This window comes from Schistocerca serialis, chromosome 3 (assembly GCF_023864345.2).
Source record: "Schistocerca serialis cubense isolate TAMUIC-IGC-003099 chromosome 3, iqSchSeri2.2, whole genome shotgun sequence".
Classification (NCBI taxonomy): Eukaryota; Metazoa; Arthropoda; class Insecta; order Orthoptera; family Acrididae; genus Schistocerca; species Schistocerca serialis.
The window spans coordinates 48459991-48477043 of record NC_064640.1 but is presented as its reverse complement, the minus strand read 5'-3'; the positions used below and the strand labels follow the sequence as shown (position 1 = coordinate 48477043).

The window sequence follows — 17053 nt, the reverse complement described above, 5'->3', positions numbered from 1 at the left end:
CCCTTCACTCCGCACAGGTATTTACATACCTTCTTAACAGAACATGGCGAGAGAGTTCGATCGGTTGTTCGGGAAACATACATTTGCACATTCTCCAGACTTAACACCTCTGGACTTTTACCTGCGGGGAAATTTAAAACGAGAGGTCTGTAGGGAAACACGTACGACTCCAGAAAACGTGAAATAGCACAGACCTGTGCTGTTATAATTGCAGATGAAATTAAAAGAGCACTATTATCTGTTCAGAATCGCTTTACGGTCAACATTTTGGGCACTTGACGTTACAGTCACAATAATAAATTGACAAGCCGTAACTGGGTCCTGTGTTTTGTGACATTTGTTATAGTGTGGCAGAAATTTGTGGGACGTATTCTCCAGACGGCGGGACAGTGGTTTGCGGTACTATCCGGTTACTATTCGATCGAGTTCCACACATGTTATGTCTTTGACCCCAATTTCGGAGGTTCTTTACAATGCCGCATAAAAATTATACAGGGTGTTACAAAAAGGTACGGCCAAACTTTCAGGAAACATTCCTCACCCACAAAGAATGAAAATATGTTATGTGGACATGCGTCGGAAACGCTTACTTTCTATGTTAGAGCTCATTTTATTACTTCTCTTCAAATCACATTAATCATGGAATGGAAACACACAGCAACAGAACGTACCAGCGTGACTTCAAACACTTTGTTACAGGAAATGTTCAAAATGTCCTCCGTTAGCGAGGATACATGCATCCACCCTCCGTCGCATGGAATCTGCGCAGATGCAGCCCTGGAGAATGGCGTATTGTATCACAGCCGTCCACAATACGAGCACGAAGAGTCTCTACATTTGGTACCGGGTTTGCGTAGACAAGAGCTTTCAAATGCCCCCATAAATGAAAGTCAAGAGGGTTGAGGTCAGGAGAGCGTGGAGGCCATGGAATTGGTCCGCCTCTACCAATCCATCCGTCACCGAATCTGTTGTTGAGAAGCGTACGAACACTTCAACTGAAATGTGCAGGAGCTCCATCGTGCATGAACCACATGTTGTGGCGTACTTGTAAAGGCACATGTTCTAGCAGCACAGGTAGAGTATCCTGTATGAAATCACGATAACGTGCTCCATTGAGCGTAGGTGGAAGAACATACTGATGAAACTAAAATGAGCTCTAACATGGAAATTAAGCGTTTCCGGACACATGTCCACATAATATCTTTTCTTTATTTGTGTGTGAGGAATGTTTCCTGAAAGTTTGGCAGTACCTTTTTGTAACACCCTGTATACTGCCACTGCAAAGGTCGGTATCATAATTAGGCAGCTACAAACCTTAAATACTACTTGAGTACATCGAAAACTCACCACATTGTACGCTAAAAAACACACTTATACATGTTTACTCGTTCTGGATACAGTTTAGACGGACTGTCTTTACCGCCGCACCCTCCGTGTTATCAAACCACACCTGATCATATATGGCTGTCATACATGTATAGCAACCTTTATCATAAGAAACACACTTGTGCTGAGGAACAGTTAAAGACATATACTAACTACAATGGAGGCCTAACATAATCCAACTACTAATCTACGCCATCGTAAAATTAAGCTACATCAAGAGCGGGTCAAACCACCGTCACTGGTAACGACTAACGCCTCCAGGATTCAGTGTCCATACCAACCCTCACTCTAAAATGAAGTGACTACGCAATTTCCTTAAAAACAATATGTGGGAGTATGAGGTGTCGTTCGGTTCTATCAGTTACAAGTAAGTGGAATCATACCCCACACACACAGTAAAAATAAAGCTCATTTTGATGTCAATGCGGTATAAAATGCCTTCTTGTTGTGGTCGTGGTTTTCAGTCCAGATGCTGGTTTGATGCACCTCTCCACCCTAATTTATCCTCTGCAAGCCTCTTCATCTCTGACTAATTATTGCTATATACATCCACTTTAATCTCCGTACTGTAGGCAAACTTTGAACTCTATCTACAAATTTTACTCCCCACATTGCCCTTCATTCACTATTCCTTGACGCAGCAGGAAAAATCCCACCACACTTTCCCTTCTTTTATTGAGCTGGACAACAAATTTCTATTCTCCCCGAATCGACTCACTTCGTCCTTATTAGCTGTTGAATCTTGTACCGGGTGATCAAAAGGTCAGTATAAATTTGAAAACTGAATAAATCACGGAATAATGTAGATAGAGAGGTACAAATTGACACACATGCTTGGAATGACATGCGGTTTTACTAGAACCAAAAGTTCAAAAAATGTCCGACAGATGGCGCTTCATCTGATCAGAATAGCAATAATTAGCATAACAAAGTAAGACAAAGCAAATATGATGTTCTTTACAGGAAATGCTCAATATGTCCAACATCATTCCTCAACAATAGCTGTAGTCTAGGAATAATGTTGTGAACAGCACTGTAAAGCATGTCCGGAGTTATGGTGAGGGATTGGCGTGGGATGTTTTCTTTCGGCATCCCTAGAGATGTCGGTCGATCACGATACACTTGCGACTTCAGGTAAACCCAAAGCCAATAATCGCACGGACTGAGGTCTGGGGACGTGGGAGCCAAGCATGACGAAATTGGCGGCTGAGCACACGATCACCACTAACTGACGCGCGCAAGAGATCTTTCACGCGTCTAGCAATATGGGGTGGAGCGCCATCCTGCATTTTGGTTCTAATAAAACTCCATGTGATTCCAAGCATGTGTGTCAATTTTTACCTCTCTATCTACATTATTCCGTGGTTTATTAAGTTTTCAAATTTATACTGACTTTTTGATCACCCGGTATGTTATGTCTTACGCAACACAAGATAGAATGATCGAAGAATTATTACAAATGTAAGCATAGTTCATCCGAAGACTGTTTAGAGGTTGCTGACGTAGTCTAAAGCTCGTCGAGATTTCTAGCTGAAGTCCTGGCTTCTGGTCCGTTTATTCTCCAGTTGCCTGTATAACGAAACGGTGTGGCAGCCTACACGTCTGTTGGTGTGTTGCAGGAACCGGCTGGAGACGTACGAGCAGTCGTGCGCGGTGGACAGCGTGACGAAGAAGTGCGCGGGCCCGGCGAGCGAGTGCCGGCACGCCATGCTGGCCATCCTGGGCACCGAGCTGCGCTCCAACTGCGCCTGCAAGGGCACAGACTTCACGCAGCTCTACGACTGCCTCGGCTGGCAGCGCCTGCTCTGGGTCAACCCCTGCGTCGGTACGCATCTACCAACGGGCCCCAACCACAAGTACATCCCGGATTCCTTCATTTAGACAGCGTAGCACGACGCCGCTACTAACCGACACACGATCGTACCGAGTTTCTTCGCAGAAATGTTATTTTCTTTACAAATATTTGACTTTAAGAACGAGACGTTGTCACCGGGTGTAGCCCTAGGAAGCGTAATAGGACCTCCAATGTTCCCAACGTAAACAAACGAATTATCGGACTGGACCACTAATTCTGTAACAGTGTTTGCTGACGACGCTGTTACGTACAGGAAAGTATTGTCCCCGAACGATCGTAACGAAATTCAGAAAGAATAGACAAATGTTTCAGCTGATGTAACGAGTGGCAACAGGCGTGAATCCAAGGAAGAGTGGAGGGGGCGAGGCGCAGCGTATCATGACCACTTAAAAAAAAAAAAGAAAGAAAACATTGGACTGAATACTGATGTAAACGCATTATTCTAATAATATCACAAAATTATCTACATTTTGTTTTTATTTTTTAAAAATCCTAGACATCTGTGACAGATTAAATGTGGGTTCACAGCAATTTGTATGTTTTTATGGGCATTCAGGAGACAGAGAGACAGTGAAAACCAGTGACCTCGCCCCCAGTCCTTGGAACCACACCTGCATGACAACTTTAAGTGTAGATACATGTAAGACGTGCCTATAGCGAAGACGTAGAACGTGATATTATTTGTATAATACAGCACCCCCGTGAACCATGGACCTTGCCGTTGATGGGGACGCTGACGTGCCTCAGCGATACAGATAGCTGTACCGTAGGAGAAACCACAACGAAGGGGTATCTGTTGAGAGGTCAGACAAACGTGTGGTTCCTGAAGAGGGGCAGCAGCCTTTTCAGTAGTTGCAGGGGCAACAGTCTGAATGACTGACTGATCTGGCCTTGTAAAATTAACCAAAACGGCCTTGCTGTGGTGGTACTGCGAACGGCTGAAGGCAAGGGAAAACTACAGCAGTAATTTTTCCCGAGGGAATGCAGCTTTACTGTATGGTTAAGTGAGGATGGTGTCTTCTTGGGTAAAATATTCCGCAGGTAAAATAGTCCCCTATTCGGATCCAAGGGCGGGGACTACTCAGGAGGACGTTGTTATCAGGAGAAAGAAAACTGGCGTTCTACGGATCGGAGCGTAGAATGTCAGATACCTTAATCGGACAGGTAGGTTAGAAAATTTAAAAAGGGGAATGGATACGTTAATGTTAGATGTAGTGGGAATTAGTGAAATTCGGTAGTAGGAGGAACAATACAGGTTTATAAATACAAAATCAAATAGGGGTAATGCGGGAGTAGGTTTAATAATGAATAAAAAAAGTAGGAGTGCAGGTAAGCCGCTACGAACAGCATACTGAACGCATTTTTGTAGCCAAGGTAGACACGGAGCCCACGCCTACCACAGTAGTACAAGTATATATGCCATCTAGCTCCGCAGATGACGAAGAGATTGATGAAATGTATGATGAGATAGAACAAATTATTTAGATAGTGAAGGGAGATGAAAATTTAATAGTCATGGGAGAGTGAAATTCGATAGTAGTAAAAGGAAGAAAAGGAAAAGTAGCAGGTGAATATGGAATGGGGGTAATAAATGAAAGCGGAAGCCGCCTGGAGCATAACTTAATCATAGCTAACACTTGGTTCAAGAATCATGAAAGAAGGTTGTATATATGGAAGAGGCCTGGAGACACTGTAAGGTTGCAGATAGATTATATAATGGTAAGGCAGAGATTTAGGAACCAGGTTTTAAGTTCTAAGACATTTCCAGTGGCAGATGTGGACTCTGACCACAATCTATTGGTTATGAACTGTAGATTATAACTGAAGAAACTGCAAAAAGATGGGAATTTAAGGAGTTGTTACCTGGATAAACTGAAAGAAAGGCAGCAGAGGGTCAAGCAGGTAAAAAGACAAGGGCTAGTAGAAATCCTTGGGTAACAGAAGAAATATTGAATTTTATTAATGAAAGGAGAAAATACAAAAATGCAGTAAATGAAACAGGCAAAAAGGAATACAAACGTCTCAAAAATGAGAGCGATAGGAAGTGCAAAATGGCTAAGCAGGGATGGCTAGAGGACAAATATAAAGATGTAGAGGCATATATCACTAGTAATAAAATAGATACTGCCTACAGGAAAATTAAAGACCTTTGGAGAAAATAGAACCTCTTGTATGAATATCAAGAGCTTATATGGAAAACCAGTCCTAAGCAAAGAAGACAAATCAGAAAGGCGGAAGGAGTATACAGAGAGTCTATACAAGGGTGATGTAGTTGAGGACGATATTATGGAAATGGAAGAGGACGTAGATGAAGATGAAATGTGAGATATGAGACTGCGCGAGGAGTCTGACAGAGCACTGAAAGACCTAAGACGAAATAAGGCCCCGTGAGTAGACAACACTCCATTTCATCTACTGATAGCCTTTGGAGAGCCAGCCCCGACAAAATTCGACCGTCCGGTGAGCAAGATGTATCAGACAGGCGAAGTACCCTCAGACTTAAAGAAGAATATCATAATTCCAATCCCAAAAAAACCAGGTGTTGACAGATATGAAAATTACCGGACTATCAGTTTAATAAGTCACGGTTGCAAAATACTATCACGAATTATTTACAGACGAATGGAAAAACTGGTAGAAGCCGACCTCGGAGAAGATCAGTTTGGTTTCCGTAGAAATGTTGGAAAACGTGAGGCAATACTGACTCTACGATTTATCTTAGAAGATAGATTAAGGAAAGGCAAACCTACGTTTCTAGTATTTGTAGACTTTTAGAGAAAACTTTTGACAATGTCGACTGGAATACCCTCTTTCAAATTCTGAAGGTGGCAGGGGTCAAATACAGGGAGCGAAAGGCTATTTACAATTTGCACAGAAACCAGACGGCAGTTGTACGAGTCGAGGGGCATGAAAGCGAAGCAGTTTTTGGGAAGGGAGTGAGACAGGTTTGTAACTTATCCCCGATGTTATTCAATCTGTATATTGAACAAGCAGTAAAGGAAACAAAAGAAAAATTCGGAGTAGGAATTAAGATCGATGGAGAAGAAATAAAAACTTTGAGGTTCGTCGATGACATTGTAATTCTGTCAGAGACAGCAAAGGACCTGGAATAGCAGTTGAAGGAAATGGACAGACTTCTTGAAAGAAGATCAATAATTCAAGAACAGTCTTAATCGCATTTATTGTTGTTTTAATACCGCCAACCCGTTTCAACCCGACGTAGGGTCATCTTCTGGGCGTTTACACCAGTTTCCTGTCGTTATGTAGGCAGGAGTGACACCACCAGCTGTCGACCAATGGTGTAAACGCCCAGAAGATGACCCCTACGTCGGGTTGAAACCAGTTGGCTGAATTACAACAGTAATAAATGCGATTAAGACTGTTCTTGAATTATTGATTAATCATACTAATCGCTGCTTCTCTCCACAACCATGTTGTCCAAAAACCTTGAAAGAAGGATATGAGATTAACATCAACAAAAGCAAAACGATGATAATGGAATCTAGTCTAACTAAGTCGGGTTATGGTGAGGGAATTAGATGAGGAAATGAGACTCTTAAAGTAGTAGATGGGTTTTGCTATTTGGGGAGCAAAATAACTGATGATGGTCGAAGTAGAAAGGATACATAATGTAGACTGACAATGGCAGGAAGGCGTTTCTGAAGAAGAGAAATTTGTTAACATAGGGTATAGATTTAAGTGTCAGGAAGTCGTTTCTAAAAGTATTTGTGTGGAGTGTAACCATGTATGAAAGTGAAACATGGACGGTAAATAGCTTAGACAAGAAGAGAACAGAAGCTTTCGAGAAGTGTTGATACAGAAAAATGCTGAAGATTAGATGGGTAGATCACATAACTAATGAGGTACTGAACAGAATTGGGGAGAAGAAGAATCTGTGGCACAACTTGACTAGAAGAAGGGATTGTTTGGTAGGACATGTTCTAAGGCAGCAAGGGATCACCAATTTAGTATTGGAGGGCAGTGTTGAGGGTAAAAATCGTAGAAGGAGTCCAGGAGATGAATCCACTAAGCAGATACAGAAGGATGTACGTTGCAGTAGGTACTGGAAGATGAAGAAGCTTGCACAGGATAGAGTAGCATGGAGAGTTGCATCAAACCAGTCTCTGGACTGAAGACCACAACAACAACACAGCCAACTGGTTGCAACTAAATTTAACTTAAATCTAGTTGCAACCGATTGTCTGTATTACTCAAATCAGATACGCAGAGTAATGTAACTGGCTCGTAGCGTGCAGGCCTGAGCGCACGCTAGGGAGAGCCGCTGACGGCTCGCCAGTGAGCCGTGCGGTGCGCTGGTGGAGCAGGTCAGTGAACAGTGGCTGGCGCCAAGGTGTGCACCAAGTCAGCCTCTGTAGCTGCGCGGTCAGCGAGCTGAATTGATAGGCGAAGGGACACGAGTTCGATTTCTGGCCAGGTAGGAGATTTTTCTCTACTCGGCGACTGGATGTTGTGTTGTGATTGCGTTCGTATCATCATAATTGACATTCAGCTGTCGAGTTTCTGTTTGGGCACGTCCCGAAAGCCAATAAATTAAAATAGAGTGTGCAGTTAGCACTGACGAAGATTTGTAGGTGTTTTCCATCGCCGTATGATCTGGCAGCACCGGGAAAATCTACACCTCAGCGCTCTCGCAATCGTTCTGACGCGTGCTTAGGTGAGGTAGATATCTGCGCAGTACAGAACAGTGGAAGGAGGAGGGCTGGCGGTAAGCGACTTGCATCCGAGTGGTTGCATCTCGGCGTCGAAGTCAGGTGGCACGCAGACTATAGTCCATCAGCTTGTCGGGGTTTCAATGAAACTCAGTAGACTGCCATTATCTCTGGCACTGGTGGCACGCACAGAATGGCGGCGTGACTGAATGTGTATGAGAGCTCCGAAATCCCAGTTATTTAAGTAGCAGAGTCCACACCTATGACACAGTGCCTCTAGGTGGATGAGCGAGTTTGCACCGTTTACTGGACTCGTTAGCGTTCCCTGCCTCGTTTTGGTGGCTTGATAATTTTCTGGGTTGCCGAGCTCGGGTCTTTTTGCAATGTTTGATTATTGCAGTGGCGCTCTGGTGGTTGGAGTTACGGCGCGTTACATCATACTGCACTGTTAGGATGTTTTGTGGTATTTGCTCTTTTGCTTCTTGACATACCGATTGTCACAGTGGCTCCGAGCTGTCCTGCGTACCTCTGGAGCTCGCTGGGTATAAACTTTAAAAAAAAAAATTAGCTTTTCACGCTGAATTCATTCTGGGGTACAACAGGTGTAATATTAAGAAAGTATACGAAATTCGGAAACCGAATGGATGACTTAAATTTGGCGGAATATTGTGAAAAACGCAATAAAAAGGAAATGGCATTCAAGGCACTATTGCAACAAATTGTAATGGATTGCGCCAGTGCTTGGAGTACTTATAAAGTAGGCATGCTAACAGAGGTCGAAAAAATTCAGAGACTTGCTGTTAGGGTTATAACTTGACGGTGTAACCATTCTGAAAATGTAACAGAAGTGTTCGGGTAAGTTGAACGCAATACCTACAAGAAAGACGAGGTGATTCTCGCAAAACCTTGCTGGACAAAATTAGAGAACATGTATTTGAAGAAGACTGCGACCATTATGCTACCACAATCATATCTCGCGCAGGGATTATGTTTATAAGATGAGAGAACGGAGAGCACTTACATAGGCATATAGACTTTATTTTTTCTCATCACATACGGAGCGCACTGGAACAGGACAGAAAATCAATAGAATCCATAGGAAGTACTCTCTGATATGGACTGTACCGTGGCTTGCGTAGTATATATGTATGTAAATGTGTATATGCCACTTGAAAAATATTACTTCGTTATGTCCAGATGATGTGTGCCATTGATCCTATATAGCTGATGAGTGCGCTTTTTTCTTCTCTCAAAATCTCTTTATCTTCTCGCTGAAATTTTTCTTCCGTTATTCTATCGAGGTTTTGTTGCCTCTAATTCTCAGTTTGTCCACAGATTTATGATTCGCCACAAGTTTTATGAACGGATATCTAGCGTCGACCGTGTCATCCTGTGATAGCAGGTTTCTGAAGATCTATTTCAGTTTCAAGCAACCAGTTGTTCTTAACTTCCATTGAAACGACAACACACAGATTTTTTTATCAGTCTGTCATCGTTCATTGTGGGAATCTGACCGTACAAATTTAACCGCCTCATCCTGAAAGTGTCAGATTTTTTCTCAGTATGCTGATGTAATTCCTAAACTTCCCTTTTCATCGAACATCCACCTACGCAGACTGCGTCGGTTGGCAGCGCCTGTTCTGGTTCGAATTCTGCGTCCGTACGCTACTCTATTTTTCCACTCCAGTAGTACTCACATCCGGGGTTCTTCTACCGGGACCCTTACTGCCGACACATTGACTGAACATTAATGTAAGACGAGTTTAAGTTTCAGTTCACGACGAGTAAAATACCATCTTCTCTGTTGGAAGATGGAAGTAAGGGTAACATCCAGAACTCTATTTTGTAGCAGGGTTTCAATCGTTTGTGTGCGGCGCTGCTGCACTGCGGAACAAAGGAAGGTGGGAAATGGAGCAGATCTTTAGTCCCGAGCCGACTTCCTTTGCTGCCTCTTTAGATACGAAGGGACTTGAGAAAGTAAGTTACACGTGTCGTCGCGTGCTAAGGCCACTGCGTAACAAGCAGAAGAGAGTACATGTTCTGGCTTCCCTGTAGACACAGTTCTGCTGCGGTACAGTGCATCACATTGTGCGAATGAAATGGCGCGGCAAATGGAAACGTACTCCAGAGTCGAAGTGCGCGAGGCAGTACGATTGTTGTGGGCAAAACTTCTAATTTGTCCACTGATTCACCGGTACATCATGCCGGTAAATGGACCAGATGCAAGGTCGCGTTCAGCCGTAATCAAATGGTGCCAATAGTTTGAACAAGAGAGCGATGCTGATCAGGTAGGAAGACCACTGATATCTACCGCAGTTGACAACGTCCTGGAAATCGACCAACTCATTCGCAGCAATCGCAGAGTGGCTACCGACGACATTGCTCAGCAGACGCGCGTCTCAATAGGCAGCGTTCATTCCACCGGTCTGTAGTATAGCAAATTGTGCTCACGCTGGGTTTTGCGATCACTGTCATCTGCACACGTAGGAAACTCCATTAAGAACAAGAGGCGTGAAAAATTAAGCACAGGGTTTGTTCTCCTGCGCGACAATGCAACACCCCACACGTTGCACCATAATACGAGCTTCGCTTTGACGTTTTCGGTGGGAGTTTTGGAAACATTAGCCATACAGTCCAGTTCTTGCAGCATGCGATTTCCATCATTTTCGGTAATCTGAAAGAATATCTAGGAGGAAAGAGATTTTCCAACCGCCGGACATTCACACAGCAGTTCACGAGTGGCTCGGTGACCAAGGGGCGGATTTCTATCGTCGATGAACTGAACGATTCGTTGGACGTTCCGCCCGGTGTTAACAGAGACTTGGGGACTATGATGAAAAACAATGTCATGTGCCAGTGTTAGTCTGAACAACAGTGCAGAATTCAATAAACGTTACTTGGCCCACCATAATAATGAGTAATTTAGTTTTTGAAGAACTTTCGAATATTCTTTTTGCGTTGATTACGAAGCATATCCCCACTGTTGAGCTACTAAAATTCCCAATCAGTAACTGCATATACGCAAAAAATAGTAGTTTTATGAGCTTAACGATCTATTGCGTACATAGCTGAATTACATTTATTTATAACACTGCAAACTAGTATGCTTATGTGTTACAAAATATGATAAACTATATAGCGCTATATCATACCATATAAAGTATTGTAGTCCATGCACCCTATATGCTTTCCTAATGCGTGAGTTGTTTGCTGTCCACATATTGTCATACTAAAATCTACATAGACATATGATATGCTGTATAATAAGACAAAGCTTCTTTTATTGGAATTATTATTTCTTAGTCCAAAGAAACAGAGATATGGGACACTTATAGGAACCTACGAGCTGCTGACATCAAATGGAGGGAGCTATCATCGGACGCTTCTCCTTTTAACAGAATTCTGCAGGTCAAAAATTTCAAAATCCAGCTACTCGTTTGGTTGTCTTACCAAGTGCTACGCAACAAAAATGTGCAGTGTGTATTTATGTAATATACATTTCACTTTTTATACCCAAAAAAACCATCATTGACGAATTCTCCAAACGCCTATATTTGCACTTTAGGCTACTTGTGTCCTGTCCTAACCTTAAAAAACCGTTAGCGTACTGCTTCAGAGCAAGTTATGCACATTCAGCTTCAATGATCACACTCGTAATACTAAATTACACAAACATTAGAAAATGAAAGAGGGATTCTTTTTGTTTCGGTTTTTCACCAAGCAACAACAAACATTTATTTATTTTCATGCCGGTTTGGTAGTGTTGTAACTCCATTTTTAATACATTTGCAAACTCACACACGCTAATCCAAGCAACATCAGAATGACAAGAAAAAGATACAATACTGGAGGCCAGTTTTCTTTTTTTACGTCAAATGGTGCACAAGTATTACGTTGACCATAATCAAAGCGCAAGTTTTCTGTACAATTGTACAGAACATATGTACTTCATTTTAAAAAAAGTTGGCACTGGCTATCAGAGTTGTTCCTTTTTATTGACGTTATTGTATGCATATGGCTTAACATGTGGCATTTTTCAAGAGCATTAGAAATGGAGCTATAACATTTTGAAAAATAAATTTTCGTTGCTGTTTGTGGAATAAAGGATTCCTTTACGCTTTGCAGAACAGAGTTGCGGACACGGCGCATTCCTGCAAAATGTGGAAAAGCCTAAAGCAAATGTCTGTCAAATTTTGTGTTACATTATAACATCTGAGTGTTTGCTATGTTGTGGAACAATCCAGTGATTGGGTTCATATTCGCGAGGAGCTGGCTACAGATCCACGTCCATTCTTGTTCTGAATCGGTGCCTGAGGCATACTCGTGTAATACCTATGACTTCACAGTTCCATCAAGAGGCAAGTCACGACCCGTCACACAGTGTTAACGTACTTCGACTAATATCCATTCACAACTAAATAGTGAAAGTACCTAATATGAAAGAATCGCCATGCCAACCTCTCCTACTTTATTATATTGTAGCTTGTTATCTATTACTTTAACACAGCGTTGAGTCATTCTTATGCATATTATTACTTTTAGCAGTATTTTTGTCCTATACATTGGAAACTAACAATACAGCGCAATACAACTTTCCATCACCATAACTATTTCTACTTTTAATGAAAACTACACTTATCACCATATCTAATTATTTCTACCACTACTAATCCCTTATAACATCTTTCTCTTCTATCTGTCACTGCTATACAGTATACAGTAACTAAATGAAATAGATTATATACACAAATAAAACCAGTTTCCGTCTGACACATTCCACAAGGCACTTCTTCGCTCCCCGTTACGTAGGCACACCTTGCCAATTCTTTCGCCCCACACATTAATCCTTATTCCAAGTTGTTACGGATAACTGAGCATAGGTGACCATGACAAAGATTGATGAGTCTTTTAACACATGGTCAGTGTAGTATACATAACCAAATACACGCAACATAGGAACTCTCAGATCAGTTAGTGAACCGATTCCTAAATGTAATACGGAAAATTCTATGTTGTCTGAAGCTGTATTATTGGTCAATTTCTGTGCTTCAGCGTCACTATTCTCCACTGCGCCGAACAAGCGTCCTATCAAAATACACTCTAAAACAAAACAAACGGCGCACCACGGAGCAATTATCTGAATGGGGTGGAAATCGGTAGACGTAACGTACATGTACAGACAACCAAATGATTACAATTTCAGAAAAATTGGATGATTTATTCAGAAGAAAGAGCTTCACTAATTGAGCAAATCAATAACGTGCTGGTTACCTCTGGCCCTTCTGCAAGCAGTTATTCGTCTTGGCATTGATTGACAGAGTTTTTGGATGTCCTCCTGAGGGATATCGTGGGAAATCCTGTCCAGCTGTCGTGTTAGATCGTCAAAATCACGAGATAGTTAGAGAGCTCTGCCCATAATGCTCCAAAAGTTCTCAATTGGGGAGAGATCCGGCGACCTTGCTGGCCAAGGTGGTGTTTGGCAAGCACGAAGACAAGCTGAAGAAACTCTCGACGTGTCCTGGCGGGCATTATCTTGCTGAAAGGTAAGCCCAAGATGACTATTATGAAGGGCAACAAAACGGGAAGTAAAATGTCGTCGACTTACCGCAGTGCTGCAAAGGTAACGCAGATGGCAGCCAAAGCGATCCTGCTACGAAATAAAGTGGCACCCCAGGCCGTCCGTCACTCCTGGTTGTCGAGTCGTTTGGTGGGCGGCAGTCAGGTTGGTATCCTACAGCTGGTCGAGGCATCTTCAGACACGTCTTCGGCCTGGAATTTCATTAACTGGAGTAGAATTGTCTTCAGTGACGAGTCCCGCTTCGATCTGATTCCAGATCACCAGCGAAGACGTGTCCAGGGACGCCACGGACTGCAATGGCGTACCAATCTGACTCCCGGTCGCCTTACGGCCCGGCAACCCCGAGTGATCGCCCGGGTGACATTTGTTTTCACGGCCGCGGTGGTCTCGCGGTTCTAGGCGCGCAGTCCGGATCCGCGCGACTGCTACGGTCGCAGGTTCGAATCCTGTCTCGGGCATGGATGTGTGTGATGTCCTTAGGTTAGTTAGGTTTAAGTAGTTCTAAGTTCTAGGGGACTGATGACCACAGCTGTTAAGTCTCATAGTGCTCAGAGCCATTTGAACCATTTGTTTTCATAGTAGGACCCCTCTCGTTGTCATTCGCGGTCCTTGCCAGACTCTGCCTTGGTCAGCAAGGTCGCCGGATCTCACCCCAATTGAGAACGTTTGGAGCATTATGGGCAGGGACCTGCAACCATCTCGGCATTTTGACGCTCTGACACGCCAATTGGACACAATTTGCCATGATATCCATCAGGAGGACATCCAGCACCACTATCAATCAATGCCAATCCTAATAATGCCTTCCATAAGGGCCAGAGGAGGACCATCGCATTATTGACTTGCTCACTTTTTGAAGCTCTTTCTCTTGAATACACTATTCAATTTCTCATAAACAATAACCATTTGGTTGTCTACATATTCCGTCCCATTCGGATTATTCCTTCGTGTTGCGTCTTTCTTTTCTTTGTCTCTGAGTGCACTTCATCTTCAAGACGGAGGACGCCGCCACGGGTGAACGCTTGCCAGATGCTGATTATTTGGTAGAAATGAGCCGCGTTGTTTCTAATTATCCAGAGAAAGAGAGCATCTGGTCATAGAATACCTTTGCTTGTATCGGAATAGCTCTGTTGATTAGAATCGAAACCATCAAAGAAGGCGATTAACAAGCTAAGTAGTACAATGTGACATTGGAAGAATAAAGTAAAACTTCAGTAATGCATGAAACTGAAATCCAAACGAAAATGAAGAAAGCCACTGCGTGGAGCATCATTTGCTCTAACGGAAGGAGCCAGTACCTACTTTTTGTAGCCATGATCCCAGAGGATAGCAAAAGGCGAATTTCACGTTGCCTCCAGCACGCTGGCGGTGTGACATTCCAGTACGAAAGCTCGCCACTGCACGTCCAACTGCTTCTGTGGCTTCATCAATTGAACATGTATGAGATACGGGCGCTGGGGAAGCGGGCTCCGGCGAGCGCCACCGAGGTGTCACTTCAAACGCCTCTTCATTCCGCACCGCAGCGTTCACAAAATACTGGTTATGTCACACACTGCGCTGAAATAAAAATGCAAGGCATTTATTATTAGTAGTAGGCGAAGCTGCATAACCACAACAGCACGTAGGGGAGTGCGTCCGTAACCAAGGGAGCCGAAGTGTTTGATATTTCGAGAGACACCGTATTCTAAGACTTTTACTGCGTACAGGGAGAGTGAAAAAATATCAACCACTAAGTCATAACACGGACAAAAGTGTGCGTTGAGTGATCGTGACGCATGGCCATTGAAGAGGATTATGACGAAAACAAAGAGAACGACAGGAACAAAAGTCACTGCAGAACTGAATGTCGAACTCAACAAAAACAACTCTAATGGAGCTCCAGAATCCTGGAATTCCAGAGAGAGCTGGAATTCCAAAACCACTCATCAGTGATGTAAATGCCTGTAACAGGGAAACGTGGTGCCCAGGCCATAAAAACTGGACTGTGGATCAACAGAAGAATGTCATTTGGTCAGATGAGCGTTGTTTCACACTGTTACCAACTTCACGTCCCAAGAGTGAAACATGGCGAGGGTTCTGTGATAATTTGGGCAGCCATATCGTTGTATTCCATGGGCCGCATGGTTACTCTGCAATCACGAATTGCTGCCAAGGATTATATGATCATTGTGTCTGATCAGGATCACCCCATGTTGTAATGTTTGTTCCTCAACGGTGGTGCTGTGTTCCAAGACGACTGGACACCTGTTCGCACAGGTTTTGTAAGCACGACATTCAACTGTCGCATCTTCCCTCGCCACCGCAGTCTTCATGTTTCAGTGTTGCTGAGCCTTTGTGGTCTACTTTGGAGAGAAGGGGGCATGATCGCTACCCACATCCGTCATCGTTACCTGAACTTGCTACTGTTTTGTAGGAAGAATGTTATAAGATTCTCCTGAACACCATATAGGCCATGCCTACGCCGTCTTAGGCATAGTAATGTGTTGCTTTTTTAGTGTTTCCATATTTTTGTAACCTCCTGTATATCCAGAGCAAGAAAGTATGTCATAGTGCAGTTTCGCTAAACTATAGCGGACCATGTTGCTGATTCAATAAGCACGCAAGTATGTTTTATGATAATAACTGTCGAATTATGACACCGATATTTTTTATTGGGCTATATACTTTTCTCTGTGATATTGGAAAGAGACTTCGAAGAAGAGTTTAACTACATAATATTGGAGGAACTTGATCAAATTAAAACAAGATAAAGGCGCATCAAACTACTGTTCAGCCATCAGGTGAAGATGTCCCACAAACTTCTGCCACACGGAACCAAATTTAAGGAAACACGCAACTCAGCTACAGTTCTTGTGTTTTTCCCGTGCGCTTGAGGGCGTTAAGTCTGTGCTCTGATGTTGTAGCGATCAGACAACTTTGCTTCAGATCTACTCATATTGTCCCAGTGTATACGACTGTCGGAAAAGTGGATGTGGTTTTCGTTTATGGCGAATGTCGGCAAAGCAGCGATGTGGTGGTACGCTGAAAGGTGTCCTGATCGTGTCAAGTCCTTACGACTTGTCTTTGCGAACAAAACAATTTCGTAGATGAAATGTATTCGCTGTTGCGAATACGAACAACCGTCTGCTGTAAAAGGGAATGACGATAAAGAGTATTTGTGCTGGACTGGGACTCGAACCCGGATATCCCGCTTTACGCGAGCGGTCGTCTTAAGCGCTTTGGCTACCCGTTTACGACTCATGGCCGGATACAAACTTCCATATGTCGATTTTGCGTCACAAACTGTTCTTTGGACACTCATTACTTAATTTCCGTACAGGGGAGGACATTTTTATTGAAAGTCGCTGCCTGGTATCGGCGGATAAACACGATATTACAGTGCCTGTTTTGTTTAAAGAACGACGCTTGTCCGAAGGAACATTCCAACATTTTTCTTAACAACACAGGAGCTGTAATACTGTAAAAGAATTTAACGACGCTTAACCATTGTATTATTCCAACGGAAAAGACCAGCAACTGATGGACAAATATAACAAACATTTTAGTAGCAGTAGCACACAGTCA

At 43.1% G+C, this 17053-nt stretch overlaps 1 protein-coding gene across 1 annotated transcript in view; it reads left to right on the top strand.

Moving 5' to 3' along the window:
- LOC126470674 (uncharacterized) overlaps positions 1-17053 on the top strand; it is a 1002968-nt gene that overhangs the window by 778154 nt on the left and 207761 nt on the right. The window contains exon 8 of the mRNA XM_050098669.1: positions 3006-3211. Within this exon, the coding sequence (XP_049954626.1) occupies positions 3006-3211 (206 nt within the window). The remainder of the gene's footprint in view (positions 1-3005; positions 3212-17053) is intronic.